General features: G+C 35.5%; 1 protein-coding gene across 5 annotated transcripts in view; it reads right to left on the bottom strand.

Annotated features, from left to right (window-relative positions):
- Positions 1-14,383, bottom strand: part of RPS6KA5 (ribosomal protein S6 kinase A5) — a 208,092-nt gene that overhangs the window by 48,923 nt on the left and 144,786 nt on the right. For 4 of the 5 annotated variants that reach the window (XM_053603096.1, XM_053603097.1, XM_053603100.1 and 1 more), the window contains 2 exons: positions 7,074-7,157; positions 4,613-4,716 (listed from right to left, as the gene is read on the bottom strand). In XM_053603096.1, the coding sequence (XP_053459071.1) occupies positions 4,613-4,716; positions 7,074-7,157 (188 nt within the window). Of the gene's footprint in view, positions 1-2,294; positions 2,361-4,612; positions 4,717-7,073; positions 7,158-14,383 lie in introns of those variants that run through there. The other variant, XM_053603101.1, reaches the window with a different exon arrangement.

The following is a 14,383-nucleotide window of genomic DNA, read 5'->3' as shown; positions in this document are numbered from 1 at the left end:
TTTAAGAATGTAAAAACCATTCCTAGCTCACAGACCACATAAAAACAGGCAGCAGAATGGATTTAGCTTGTGGGTTTGCTAACCAGTGACCTAAATGATACTAACTAGAGTAATATTTCATACCATTACTTTGATAACATTTAGGCCTACATTTATATAACATTATGCTTATAACAATACAATGAAACAATAAAAAACATATTTTATTGATGGAAAATAAAATACCAAATAAGCATCTCTTGGCAAACATCTTCCACATTTCCAAGGCACAAAAGGTGAACTAAAGAAACAACCTTGTAAACGTTGATGGAAAAGCTCTAAATAAAACTTCTATGTCCTGATTCTCAGGTAGGGTATACTCAATTATTATGGTTCATAAAGGCCCAGGCATGCACAGGGCTCCTTTGTGTAGAAGCAGGCGGATAGCTGATGGGGATTCCGCTGGGTGGGTGGACACCTGCAGTGCAGCAGAAATGCATTACCTAAAAGAAGAGGTTCTCTATAGACAGGCAACGAAAGCTCTCGTGGAAGAGACAAAAGAAAACCACATGCTATACTCAAGAAACAAAAATATGAAACAGATTCACGGAACAGCTAGACAGCAATCATTCAAATCTATGAAACTGACAATTTAACAGAATTATTCTATGTTCTTAACTAGACAGGAACATAGATGAGCATGCAGAGATTAGAGAGAGATAATTTCAGCTATTTTAAGGAAGAAAAAAACATAAAATAACTAAAGTTTTTCACTAACGAACACGGTTTCCTTGAAAATACCTTACACAGTGTGCTGTCTTTTCAATAACCGCAAATGACTATCAGGGATTCTTATAGATAGAAGGGATTCTTAAATCAGGGAAAAGGTTGGACTCTAAGTTTTCTTTTCATTCTAAGTTCTTATATGAAAATTTGATATACCAAAACAAATCATTCTGGGCTATCTGTAGATAATAATAATAAACAGATAACTTAGAAAAAAATTGTTTTGAAGGATACCAAATAAAAAAATATAGGACGTATGCATACTTCAGGGAAGATTATAACAATTCAGGGAAGATCATAACAACAGAATGAAATAATTCAATGATGAGAAAAAGCCTTAGGTAATTAAGACATCTAGGGATAAGAAAATGCTACATTTATCTAAATGATACATATTTTTTAAACAGATCATGAAAGATTTGATACCAGGAAAGACAATCAGAATAATTATCTTAAAGGAAAGTGTAATCAAAGATAATTCAGTTATTACATTGTAAATTTCTGCCACAAAAGAAATCCCCAAAGGATCACAGGTTGACATTAAACTTTAAACAAAATTATAACATGAAAAAGAGGATAATTAATTCATTAAAGGGAAGGAATCCCATTTCAATTTTTGAAATCTATTTGCTCTAGTTTTATGATTTTAGACAATTTGATTAGGCTATTTTTCTTTTTCTAAAACCAGAATGCCAATTGACTGATATAAAGATAATAAAAGCAATTTAAATACAAACATCATCTATTGCAGAATATTCTTGCCATCATAAGCAATGTATTTCTCTCCATAGTCAGACCTGGAGTGGAAAAAAGAACTATGAAAGGGGGATTGCTTGTGTATGTGGAATCAGAAAGAGAGAAAGTAGTCGGAGGAGCTACTATTGGACATTGTCAGGCTTAGGACACCCTTCGCACCTGTCTCCATGACAGGTATGATCTTATACATGGACCCAAATTCTCAAGACTACAGTCAATGTTTCCTACATTCTGAGGCATTATCAAACTGTCAAAAGATCCATTTAAAATATACAAAGTCATATTTAGATTTTTCATAGGTTATGATTTTTAACAATAATTTTAAAAGGAAGTATTCCTGCCCACAAGGTAAATTTTAAAAAATTTAGAAATGTTTATTGAAGTATAGTTGATGTACAATAAACTTCCTACAAAGCGTAGAGTTTGATAACTTTTGACGTATACGTATATACCTGTGAAACTATGACCACAATCAAGATAACGAACATGTTCATAACCTACCAAAGTTTTCCCACATTCCTCTGTACTCTCTCCTGCCTTCCCTCATTCCTATACCCTGGCAACAACTATTCTGCTTTCTGTCACTGGAGATTAGTTTGCATTTTCCAGAACTGAAAGTACATAGTATATACTCTGTTATCATCTGGCTGCTTTCATTCAGTGTAATCATTCTGAGATTCATCCATTTGTTGCATATGTCAAGAGATCACTCTTTTTATTGCTAAGTAATATTCCATTTGTATGGATAAACCACAATTTGTTTAACCACTTACTTGTTGACAGATATTTCGATACAAGTTTTTGCATGGATATATGTTTTCATTTCCTTTGGTAATTACCTAGGAGTGGGATAGACAGATCATATAATAAGTAAGGTTTAATTTTTTAAGAAACTGCCTGTTTTCCAAAGTCACTGTGGCATTTTATATATCCCCTTGCAGTGTATGAGAGTTCTAATTCCTCCATATCTTTATTTTTAGCCATTCTACTGAGTATGCGTGTATAGTGGTATTTCATTGAGGATATTTTAGAGACTGGGTCTGTTGGAGTATAGCAGCGTGATCACAGCTCACTGCATCCTCAAACTCCTAGGCTCAAGTGAGCCTCCTGTCTTAGACTCCTGAGTAGCTGGGACTACAGGCACACACCTAGCTTTTTTTTTTTTCTTTCAGAGATGGGATCTCACTATATTGCTCAGACTGATCTCAAACTCCTGGCCTCAGATCTCGGCCTCCCAAGTCACTTGTGAACTGTCTGTTCAAATCTTTTGCCCACTTTCAAACAAGGTTGTTTGTTTTCTTGAACTGTAACAATTCTTCATAAATTTTGGATACTAACCAGTACTTTAGCAACATATGACTTAAATTTTATCCCAGTCTGTGGCTTGTCTGTTCATTCTCTTGACAGTTCTGAAGAGCAGAAGGCTTTAATTTTGATGAAGTCCTATTTATCACAGTTTGCTTCTATAGCCCGGACTTTTGGGGTCACACGTAAGAAATCTTTACCTAACGCAAGCTCGCAAAGATTTTCCTTTATGTTTTCTTCCAGGAGCTTTACAGTTTAGGTTTTACATTTGGGTCTATAATCCATTTTGGGTTAATTTTCTACAGGTGTGAAGTAATTCTTGAAGCTCACTTTCCCCCATCTGGACAAAGCCATTTGTTGAAAAGACTATCTTTTCTTTACCGAAGTGACTTTGAACCTTTGTAAAGAACCAGCTGCCACTGATCACTTGTTTATCTTGCTACCAATACCACAGTATCTTAATTACCATAACTTATAATAAATCTTGACATCAACTTTGTTCTATTTCTTCAAAGGGTATTTGGCTAGTCTAGGTTTTCTGCATTTCCATGAGAATTTTAGACAGAGGTTTTCAATTTCTACTTGAAGAGAGGAAAAAAAAAAAGCCTACTGGAATTGTGATTGTATTAAATCTATACATCGATCTGAAGAGGAATAACGTCCTACCTATCCTGAGTGGTCCCTGCACATGTGTGTTTATGCTCCTGCACGGCTCTGGACTTCCTTCTCTGTGCTTCTCCTTCCCCTCCACCACTCTGGAGTGCAAACTCTAGCTCTCCTGGTCTTCCTGTATACTCAGTTCTTTCTCCTCAATTCCACCTGGGTTTCCCCCTAGCTGTGTAGCAGCCTGCAGACTCTCAGGGCAGTAAGCTGGGCGACCACGGGGGTTCTGCCTCTCAAAGATCACTGTTCTTCACTGCCAGATGTCTAATGTGTTCAAACTGTTGTTTCATATATTTTGCCCATTTAAAAAATGATCTCAGGTAGAAATGTAAATCTGGTCCTTGTGATTCCCATTGTTGTTGGAAGTGAAACCTCAATTTTTAATTGTTAATGTCAAATCTGTTCTCAAAGGAATAATAAGACAAGTAAAAACAGGACAAAAACATAACTAGTAATTAGTATGTTTATCACTGTTCATTTATTCCACAAACATTAACTCGTATCATTCCACAAATATTTATTGTACTTTACAGAGTAAGTACTGAGAATCAAAGCCAGACATGCCCCTTGCTCTCTCAGAGCTTACAATCTAGTGGGACAGACAGACATTAATCAAATAAACAAAAATGTAACACTGTAACTGTGGTATCTACTATGAAGGGAGAAAGAGAATGATGCTACGAGAACCTGTAGGAGGATGATTTTATAGTATTTGTTTCTATTGAACCTACATCCATGATTTGAAATATAATTACTGTTTCATATTAAAGTCACAAAGAAATTACATCATGTATAAAGTGGGGAAAAAGTACCGAATAAACTTCTCAATATATGATGTCCCTACTAAGTGCAAGATAATATACTAAGTGCTTTGGGACACACAAAATTATGACACTGTAGATCATAATTTAAACTTCACATATAATTGGGCACATAAAATACAGTATAAAAAATATAAAGGGTGTATGTCTACATTTCATATGAATATAAATGGATTTTTATTACTTTAACATCATTTTGTCTATCCCCATTAAAAAAATATTTTTTCATCAAACTAATAGCAGAAATGTGATCTGTTTGTTTGAGAAAATAACACATTTTATTTTATTTTGTTAAATCTTACCTAGATATCTCAGCTTGGGAATTTTTTTCTCCATCCACAGTGAAAGGAGATGCTCCAGTGAGCAGTTCATACATCAGAACACCTAAACTCCACCAGTCGACTGCCTGTAGAACAACAATAATTCCATTTTATAGAATCATCAACTAAAATGTATTTTACAAAAAAGAACAAAATAAAGATACATATTTGGAAAATAGTTAACAAAAAGATTTTGTGTTTGGCTTTCTGCGTAAGCAGTATTAAATTATCACATGCAAGACAGAGACATTTAATTAAGAACAAATATCCACGTATCCTTAACACAGAAAGTATTTTAGTTATTTCCTAAACTAGTAACAGTTTTACCTTGGTTAGTTAAAATTTGTTTTAAACTAGAAATAATTTTTAAAAAACTTTAAGTAAGTGGAATCTTTGAGTTTATGAGAAGGGAAAAAGAACCAATCAGCATTTTTATTAAGTATGCAGTTCCAAGGAACCTTGAAACTCCTTAAAAGTCAAAGAACAAAGAATGAAAAAAAAATCTTACCCAAGGGAGTTAATTTTTTTTATAACCACATAACTCAAATCCCTTTTATAGAACCTACCACACAAATCTAAAATTCTTCACTGATGGGAATATTTAAAGTAGTATAAAACAAAATGTGTACAATTTGGAAACCAATTTGTAAATCAGGTGCCTGAATTGATAGTATAACAAGATATATATGGTTTAGAGAATCTTGATATATTAAAAATTATTTCTTTTGTAATGAAGTGAATCAAGATTTTAATAACTGTTGAATATATAAGCAAATGAGAAACATTAATGTTGTTAAAATGTTAAACTATCTGCTTCCAAATTCCAGGGCTTAAGTTTCAGAGAGGTGAAAAATGCATAAGCCTACAGCTCTTTTAAAGAAAATTCAGAACAGTGATGTATAAAACAGGATCAGAAAGACAGGAATGATGAGAGCGAAAGTATTTATTAAATGTTTTCTCCATGCTAGGCACTGTAATGAACACTTGGCAAACATTATCTCACTTAGTGAACTCAATGTTGTGTGGTGGGTCCATACACAAAAAAGTATAAAAAATGACTACCTATAACCTGGAAATTAGGTGTACAGAAATTCTAGGAATAATATAAGGTTTGCTTACACGAAAAAAATGGTTCCATTAGGTGTCTGAAGATAATCCTCTAACAAATTTTCTAATGGCTTCAAAAATGCCATGCAGCAAACTAAACCAACAATTGGACTCTTGCTTACACAACCAGTCTTACTGGCATGTGAATCAGAACCCTCAGAATGTTTTGTTGTCGGATTTGAAGCCATGTTCTACAAAGAATACAGACCAACACTTAGATTCCTAGCATGGGTCCAAATCTAACAGCACATGAACTTGAAGGATGTGCTTTAAAATCTGATTAGTCATTAGAAAGTAAACCAAAGTAAACAGCCAGATATCTGAACCACATCTACAGGATTCTGAAGGGGATGAGGGAATGGGAAAAGATAAGGGGCAAAAATAGTCAACATTCCTATTTGGAGAAAGTTATTAATAAAGCTGAAGTGTTAAGAAAAACTGAACAAATTTTGCATCCTTTAATACAGGAAGAAAAAAAAATCCTAGATTTTATAACATAGTTACTTAGAACTTCTTTTAGAATCTTTATTTTGCATATAAAGAGGGAAGTGAGGAGGCCATAAAAATCAAGATTCTTAGAAATTTAGGAAAACAGACTATCTAGAGTGCAGAATTTTTTCATTCTCCAATGATTACAATGTTATAATGTTTATTTCTGTTGGAGAAGTGATCAACAGTCTCCAGAATCTCTGCAAAGTTAAAGGCAGATATTGGGAATTAGAAAACATGAGTGATTCCCTTTTCAACGATTTCTTAGGAAATAATATTAACTAAAGGTGATACACGTGCCTAAATGTTTCTGTAAGTTTTTCTAGCACAAATTAATGTCAATAAACGCTGTGCAAAATCCATTCCTCATGACTCAGACAGGAACAATGTACACTGTTCAGTGACCTCTCTGCATTGCACTGTGGTTTAGTTGTATCTAAAAGACCAAGGTACTACACAAAAGAAAAAGGGTAATTCTTTAAGAATGGAGTCATAATTTGAGCTTTGCTTAAGACACAGTCTCTTATAATGGAAATATAATAGCAATTATTTGAATTAGTTTTGAGGTCTCAACTTTAGTAACAGTGTTACTCTATCAAACAGCAAAACAAAATCCCCACCAATAAAGCCTTTAAAAAGGAAAATCTGGAATGTCCTAACTTTGTGATTATCTTTTACCTAAAAAACAGTGAGTAGCATAATGGCTTTAGGTATATAAGACAAAAGAGAAAAAACAGGAAGATGATTAATGAATACTAGAAAAAGGGACTATACCTAAGCTAATAAGCAGGACTCTTATTATACATTTTATGGAAATATATAAAGAAGCATCAAAAATAGAACATACCTTGTCATGTCCTGAATCTCCTCCTCTGACAATATCTGGTGCCATGTATTCAATAGTTCCACAAAAGGAATATGCTCTTTCGGTCTTGAACAAACAAACAAAAAAGGGATTTGATTTCAAGCTAGCATGATAAGTGACAAAAGAAGAAAGTTAATAATACACGTTAGTGTTTGAGATACAATGAAGTTGCAAAGCAGTGGTGGAGTCTATATGACAGACCCTCTCTTCACTAGAACAGACCATCACCTAGATAGTGTATGTCCTGGTTAAACGACTCATCGGAATTATTTCTCATGCCTGAAACAATACAACCATATCATCTTCACCTGACCACCATGCAGCCTTCTTAGTTTGTGTGTATATATTTCAGTTATTGATTTCTTTAACCATTTGTTTTTAAAGAATGCAAACAGTCGTAATAGAGTAACATAGATTGTCTAACAATTTAGTATGAATGACTTTATTTCTAAATACGCAAATTTGGGACAACACTGGGAAAGCTAAAGAAGGAAGGAAGAAGAGAAAAGGAAAATCAAAAATTAAAAAAAAAGAAATTTTTTTCTACATCACCATCTTCTGTAGCTTTGGCACTGCTAATGGTATGTTTAGTGATGATGAACTAAACTGTCTTTTAAAAAAGATTATTATTATTTTTTATCGTTGGGGATTCATTGGGGGTACACAGAACCAGGTTACATTGATTGCTTTTGTTAGATAAGGACACTCTTACAAAGATAGTTGTTTCTCTTTTATAGAACCTAAAAAATTCAAAAGGGCTGATGGAGTTATTTTCAAAATGACCCACTGAGTCACATGATTCCCCCCCAGTGTAATAAAGGAAAGTAAACATCTGCATTGTTATGCATACATATAAAACAGGAAAAAAAGAATTCTTCCTTTTTTTTCTTTTGAGAGAGTCTGACCATGTTGCCCTCAATAGAGTGCTGTGGCATCACAGCTCACAGCAACCTCTAATTCTTAGGCTCAAGCAATTCTCCTGCATCAGCCTCCCAAGTAGCTGGGACCATAGGTACCTGCCACAACGCACAGTTATTTTTTGTCGTAGTTGTCATTATTGATTAGGAGGCCTAGGCCAGTTTTGAACCCGCCAGCCCTGGTGTATGTGGCCAGTGCCCTAACCACTGAGCAACAGGCGTCAAGCTAAAAGAATTATTTAATAATATACATTCATATGGCTACATCTCAAACTGTTAAAGGTTCTTTGGTGCCATTAAAATATTTCACAAAACTATTTTCAGAAAACCAATACTTCTTAGAAGTAGTTTTCCAATTTATACTCCACTCTTTTTTCTTCAGCAAAAGCTTCAAGAAAAATAAGCATCCCTTTTAATTCAGCAAATTTAACCGTGACAAATGCCTATGGTGATGCAGAAGTGGTACAGTCTTATTGGCTTAAAGGTAAATAAGCCACAGAGACAGCAAATGTAATACATTTATTCTTTGAGGACCATGGTATTAAATGTATTAAAACTATTAATTATAGTACATACATATTTAAGTAAAAATAAAATTAATATGGTTTATGATTCATTTCTTTTTTCTTCATACTACTTACACTGGAAGATTACTATTCCTACTAGAACTAAAAGAAATAATTCAAGTATGCTTATATCTGTGGAAAATGTTCCTTTTTGTTAGGTGGACAAATAATGTTGTTGAATAGTTAATGTAATTCATATATCAAATGTCGATATCTGACTGCTTTATCATTTTAGGACCAAATGCTAATTTTTTTTTTTTTTTTTGAGACAGAGCCTTAAGCTGTCACCCTGGGTAGAGTGCTATGGCATCGCAGCTCATAGCAACCTCCAACTCCTGGGCTCAAGCGATTCTCCTGCCTCCACCTCCCAAGTAGCTGGGACTACAGGCGCCTGACACAACTTTTTTGGCTTTTTTTTTTTGGTTGCAGCCGTCATTGTTGTTTGGTGCCCGGGCTGGATTCAAACCCATCAGCTCAGGTGTATGTGGCTGGCCCCTTAGCCACTTGAGGCACAGATGCCGAGCCATGAAATGTAATCTTATTAGTGGCAGAAATGTTTGATAGTCACCAAGAGTTACTATATTTCACTTTATTTGACAATGACAATTACATAGCTCATTTCTTATTATTTTTTTTTGAGACAGAGCCTCAAGCTGTCGCCCTGGGTAGAGTGCCACGGCATCACAGCTCACAACAACTTCCAACTCCTGGGCTTAAGCGATTCTCTTGCCTCAGCCTCCCAAGTATCTGGGACGACAGGCGACAGGCACCTGCCACAACGCCTAGCTATGTTTTGGTTGCAGCCGTCATTGTTTGGTGGGCCTGGGCTGGATTTGAACCCGCCAGCTCAGGTGTATGTGGCTTGCGCCTTAGCCACTTGAGTCACAGGCGTCAAGCCAGATAGCTCATTTCTTTATTGCCTCAACTTAAGAAAAGCTCAGAACCAAATTAAGTGCTTAAAAACATTTCCTCCCCCTCCTCCATGTAATTTTTGGGCTCTCTTTTAATTTATTTTAGCTAATCTCATTTTTAGGAGGAAGTAGGTAAGGTATAAATTACTTAATAATTAGTAGGTCATTACTTGTTTTCTAGAAATTCCAGGAGATAGAAAAATAAGAGCTTACATGCTGAGAAGTTCTAATCACTAAGAAGAATAGTAAACAAAGGCAAACATGTCTGGAGTTTCTCAACATTTTAAAGCTTTGCCATCTCACCCCATTTCAAACCTGTTTTGCTTCCTCCTTTGTTGTTCTCTGTGTGTTCTAACTTTCAGTGTCTCTGCCTTCATTTCCTGGGTGCTTATCTTCTACTTATAAAAACATCACCAATTTTAACTTTTTTTTTTTTTTTTATTTTGGCCAGGGCTAGGTTTGAACCTGCCACCTCTGGCATATGGGACCGGCGCCCTACTGCTTGAGCCACAGGCGCCGCCCACCAATTTTAACTTTTAAACTTATATTTATTTGCTTAGGAAGATGCATATTATCTAAAGTGTATACTGAACGCCTTTTAAATAATTACACTATGAAGAAAAAGTAAGGAGAGACAACAGGGGAAGAACGTACCATGCAGGGGTCCTCACACTGCAGCCCGCGGGCCACATGAGGCAGTGTGATTGTATTTGTTCCCGTTTTTTTTTTGTAGAGACAGAGTCTCACTGTACCGCCCTCGGGTAGAGTGCCATGACGTCACACTGCTCACAGCAACCTCTAACTCTTGGGCTTACGCGATTCTCTTGCGCCCACCACAACACCCGGCTATTTCTTTGTTGCAGTTTGGCGGGGGCTGGGTTTGAACCCGCCACCCTTGGCATATGGGGCCGGCGCCCTACTCACTGAGCCACAAGCGCCGCCCCCCCCGTTTTGTTTTTTTACTTCAAAATAAGATATGTGCAGTGTGCATAGTTTGTTTTTTTTTTAACTATAGTCTGGCCCTCTAATGGTCTGAGAGACAGTGAACTAGTCCCCTGTTTAAAAAGTTTGAGGACCCCTGCTCCAGAGGCTCTGGTAGGGAAAGTTGCTGAGCTACTGTACCTGGCACAGAGAGCTGCAAAAGCACCATGTATATCATCCTGGCAGATAACGTGGGGTATTCGTGTGTTTAAGTAACTGGCTGATAGAGGAGGCCTCACTGTTCCTTGCAGAGAAGGATCTAACACTGGACAAAAAACCGGTTTCCTTCTAAGGAAGAATCCCAACAGGAACTCCACTGCCAAACTGAAGTATCTCTCAATAAAGGCTTATTTGATTCCCACCCTTTACTTGGTGATGTTTTATCCTGCTCTTACTGCTTATAATAGACTTGAGTTAAATACAAAATTACCAAAGAAAAGAGGATTTTTTCCCCCAATCCTGTATATAGAAAGGTTTCTAACTTTGGCAAATCTCCTTATAACAAGTATCTAGAAATGTCTGATTTTTTAAAAAGAAGTAAATATTGCATTGCTAACCTCCTAAGACTATGCTTGCAAAAAAGAAAGAGGAATTCCTAGGTGCCTTTCCAGGAGCAGGATGCTGAAAATCCCAGAGGTGGGCATATGACCTAATCCTGTGACTGCAAAAAGAAGGGAAGATCAGTTGTTAAACATTGCAGAAACCCAGTTAAGTAACTTGAGTTTTAATATCCTAATGATGACAAAAGATTGAGACCCTCAGCTCAAATGAGGGAACTAAAACTACCACTCTAATACAAACCTTGAAATATAAGAAAGCTAAACTCTCAATGAAGGTAAACTCTGGAAAAATAAATTCACCCACTAGTACAGGTTTATTTCTGGGTAGGCCCTACCTTTAAATAAAAACAAATAAATGTTCCTCCTTTAATACTAAAGCCCTAGGAGGCCAGGTGTGGTGGCACACACCTATAATCCTAGCACTCTGGGAGGCCAAGGTGGGAGGATCCTTTGAGCTCAGGAGTTCCAGACCAGTCTGAGCAAGAACAAGACCCCATCTCTACCAAAAATAGAAAAATTAGCTAGGCATTGTAGCAGGCTCCTAATCCCAGCTACTTGGGAGGATGAGGCAGGAAGATCCCTTGCACCCAGGAGTCTGAGGTTGCTGTGAACTAAGCTGATGTCACAGCACTCTAGCCTGGGGCAACAGAGTGAAACTCTGCCTAAAAAAAAAAAATAATAATAATAGTAAATATAAACAGATGAATTATTTAAAATAGTAGAAAACAATAAGTAAACAACTAGTATATAGGAAAAGTTAAAAGACATAAAGAAGAAAAATATCCATAAAACAATAGAGCAAAATAGAAAAGATTAGGAAGATGTTGGGCTGTGTCTGTGGCTCAGTGAGTAGCTGGCCCCATATACCAAGGGTGGTGGTTCGAACCTGGCCCTGGCCAAACTGCAACAAAAAAATAGCCAGGCGTTGTGGCGGGCGCCTGTAGTCCCAGCTACTTGGGAAGCTGAGGCAAGAGAATTGTCTAAGCCCAAGAGCTGGAGGTTGCTGTGAGCTGTGATGCCACAGCTCTCTATGGAGGGTGACAAAGAGAGACTCTGTCTCTAAAAAAAAAAAAAAAAAAAGAAAAGAAAAGAAAAGAAGAAAGATGTGGAAAAGATTCAAATGAAACTGTCCAAACAAAGTAACATAAAGATAGAGTATAAACATATTATCTAAAGAGAGAATTAGTATATTAGAAGATAAATTTGAGGAAATTATCCAGAATGTTGCAAAAGTCTGAAGCAGACTAAATAAAAACATATCTATGTGTGGCAAAGTTCTATTTCTTCATTTGAGTGGTGTCTGTAAGAGTGTTGCATTATAATAATTCACTAAGACATGTGTTTGTTTTTGAATGTGTTTTATTTTATGAAAAAAAATACATAGAAAATCCAAAGTCCATTCCTAGACATATTTATACCAGCTAAATTATCACTAACTATGCAGAGGAAAACAAAGGTGTTCTTAAGATGAAGGCAGAATTTACTTCTCATTGATCCTTACTAAAAGGAATCTAAAGCATATGCTTTGGAAAAAAAAAATAAACTGAAGAAAATATTGAGATGCAAGAAACAAGAATGAGCAGAGAAAACATGTAAACGTGAGTAAATTTAACCAAGCACTGAATTTATAAAATGAAAATGATAATTATACAGTAATTAATTTGGGGAAATATAACACAAGGTAGGACTAAGATACTAAATAATAATATACAAAATAAAATGGGTGACTGAAATTAAAACATTCTAATGTTCTTGTAGTGGTCATGACAATCTGAGAGATCATTTTATTTTTTAATTTATTTTAATTTACTTTAATTTTTTGAACTTTTCATGATTTACTTTGGGAAATGAATAGTCATATCTCCAAGGAGGCTAAAAGGAATTTCATATCTCTGTCATTACATGTACTCTGATTCACAAACCTAGGATTTATATGCATCAGAAAAATAGGTGCTATACCTTGATCTAATAAATAATTTTATGACACAATGGGGGCACCGTTCAAAACACACAGAAGTACTTAAATTTAACAATGATAAGAGTATTCAGAAGAATAATATTTTAACTCATGGACCTACTGTGAATCTTTGCAACTCAGGTATACCTGTGTATTTAGAGATCAAATTCATACTCCACAGGGATTTCCTGTAAGCCTCCATTTTCTCAGGCTGGTAGGAAATCTTTATGGAACTTCTGTTTTCTTAAGGGAGAACCAGAATGTGAGAGACTTCGGAGGTACCTCCAAAACAGATGAAAGCTTCTGACATTCAGTTTATTGTGGTCACTGCTGACATCACCTTTTTCTAAGCCCAGAACTGACCCTGGACAGCCAGAGATCTTCCGCTTTCCTGCCACATGCCATATGCAGGTATTTTTGTTGGTATAAAAATCTTGGTGCCTAGGGCTGAGGCTTCCTAATTGCTCCTTAAAACCATTTCCTCTGGGTTCCTTGTTTGATAATGAATAACCTTACACTCTGTTAAGTCAGAATACAAGTTAAAAATTTCAGGCTAATAATCACTATAGATATAGAATATACATAACTTTTAGACCCTTACAGGGAAATGAAACAAAGAGATCCTAACCACTTAAATAGAAGACAGGAAAAGAAGAAAAAACAAAGAGTCAATATGATAAAAAAAAAAAAAAAGCACAAAGCAAGAGAAAAATTTCTCAATAATCATAATATATAGGGTCAAATTACAATGCATTTACTAAAAGAAATTCTGGATCAAAAGGAACCCATATAACTTATTTAAAACTAACATTATAGAGCTTTTTTTTGTTTGTTTGTTTTTTTAGCTAAGCAGGGAAATTTGATAATGGACTAAATGTTATCTCTGTTAGACAAGATAATGCAATGGCAGTCATATATAAGACTATTCTTAATTCTTACAGAAGCATACTGACAGATTTGGGGAAGAAAAAAGGTGATGTCTAGGATTTTCTTTGAAAGGTTGAACTAAAGAATTCAAAAAAAGATGAATCAAATGTGGCAAAAACCTGATTAACTATTAAAAGCATGTTAATGTATATATGAGAGTTTATCATATCATTCTCTCTACTTTTGACTGTGTATAAATCTTAAGTTTTGATATTATTACTTTAAAAAATACAGCTATATGTTATTTACAAAAAGTACATCTGAAACATAATGACAAAGATTGAAAACAAAAAGATGGAAAAAGATATCAGACCAGCACTAACCAATAGAGAACTGGAGTGTCTTTATTAATAGCAGGAGAAATGTAGTTGATGTTAAAAACAATTATTAAAATTAAATATGGGTGGCGCCTGTGGCTTAGTGGGTAGGGCGTCGGCTCCATATACTGAGGGTGGTGGGTTCAAACCCAGCCG

This window comes from Nycticebus coucang, chromosome 9, assembly GCF_027406575.1.
Source record: "Nycticebus coucang isolate mNycCou1 chromosome 9, mNycCou1.pri, whole genome shotgun sequence".
Lineage (NCBI taxonomy): Eukaryota > Metazoa > Chordata > Mammalia > Primates > Lorisidae > Nycticebus > Nycticebus coucang.
This window is presented reverse-complemented; position numbering and strand designations above follow the sequence as displayed.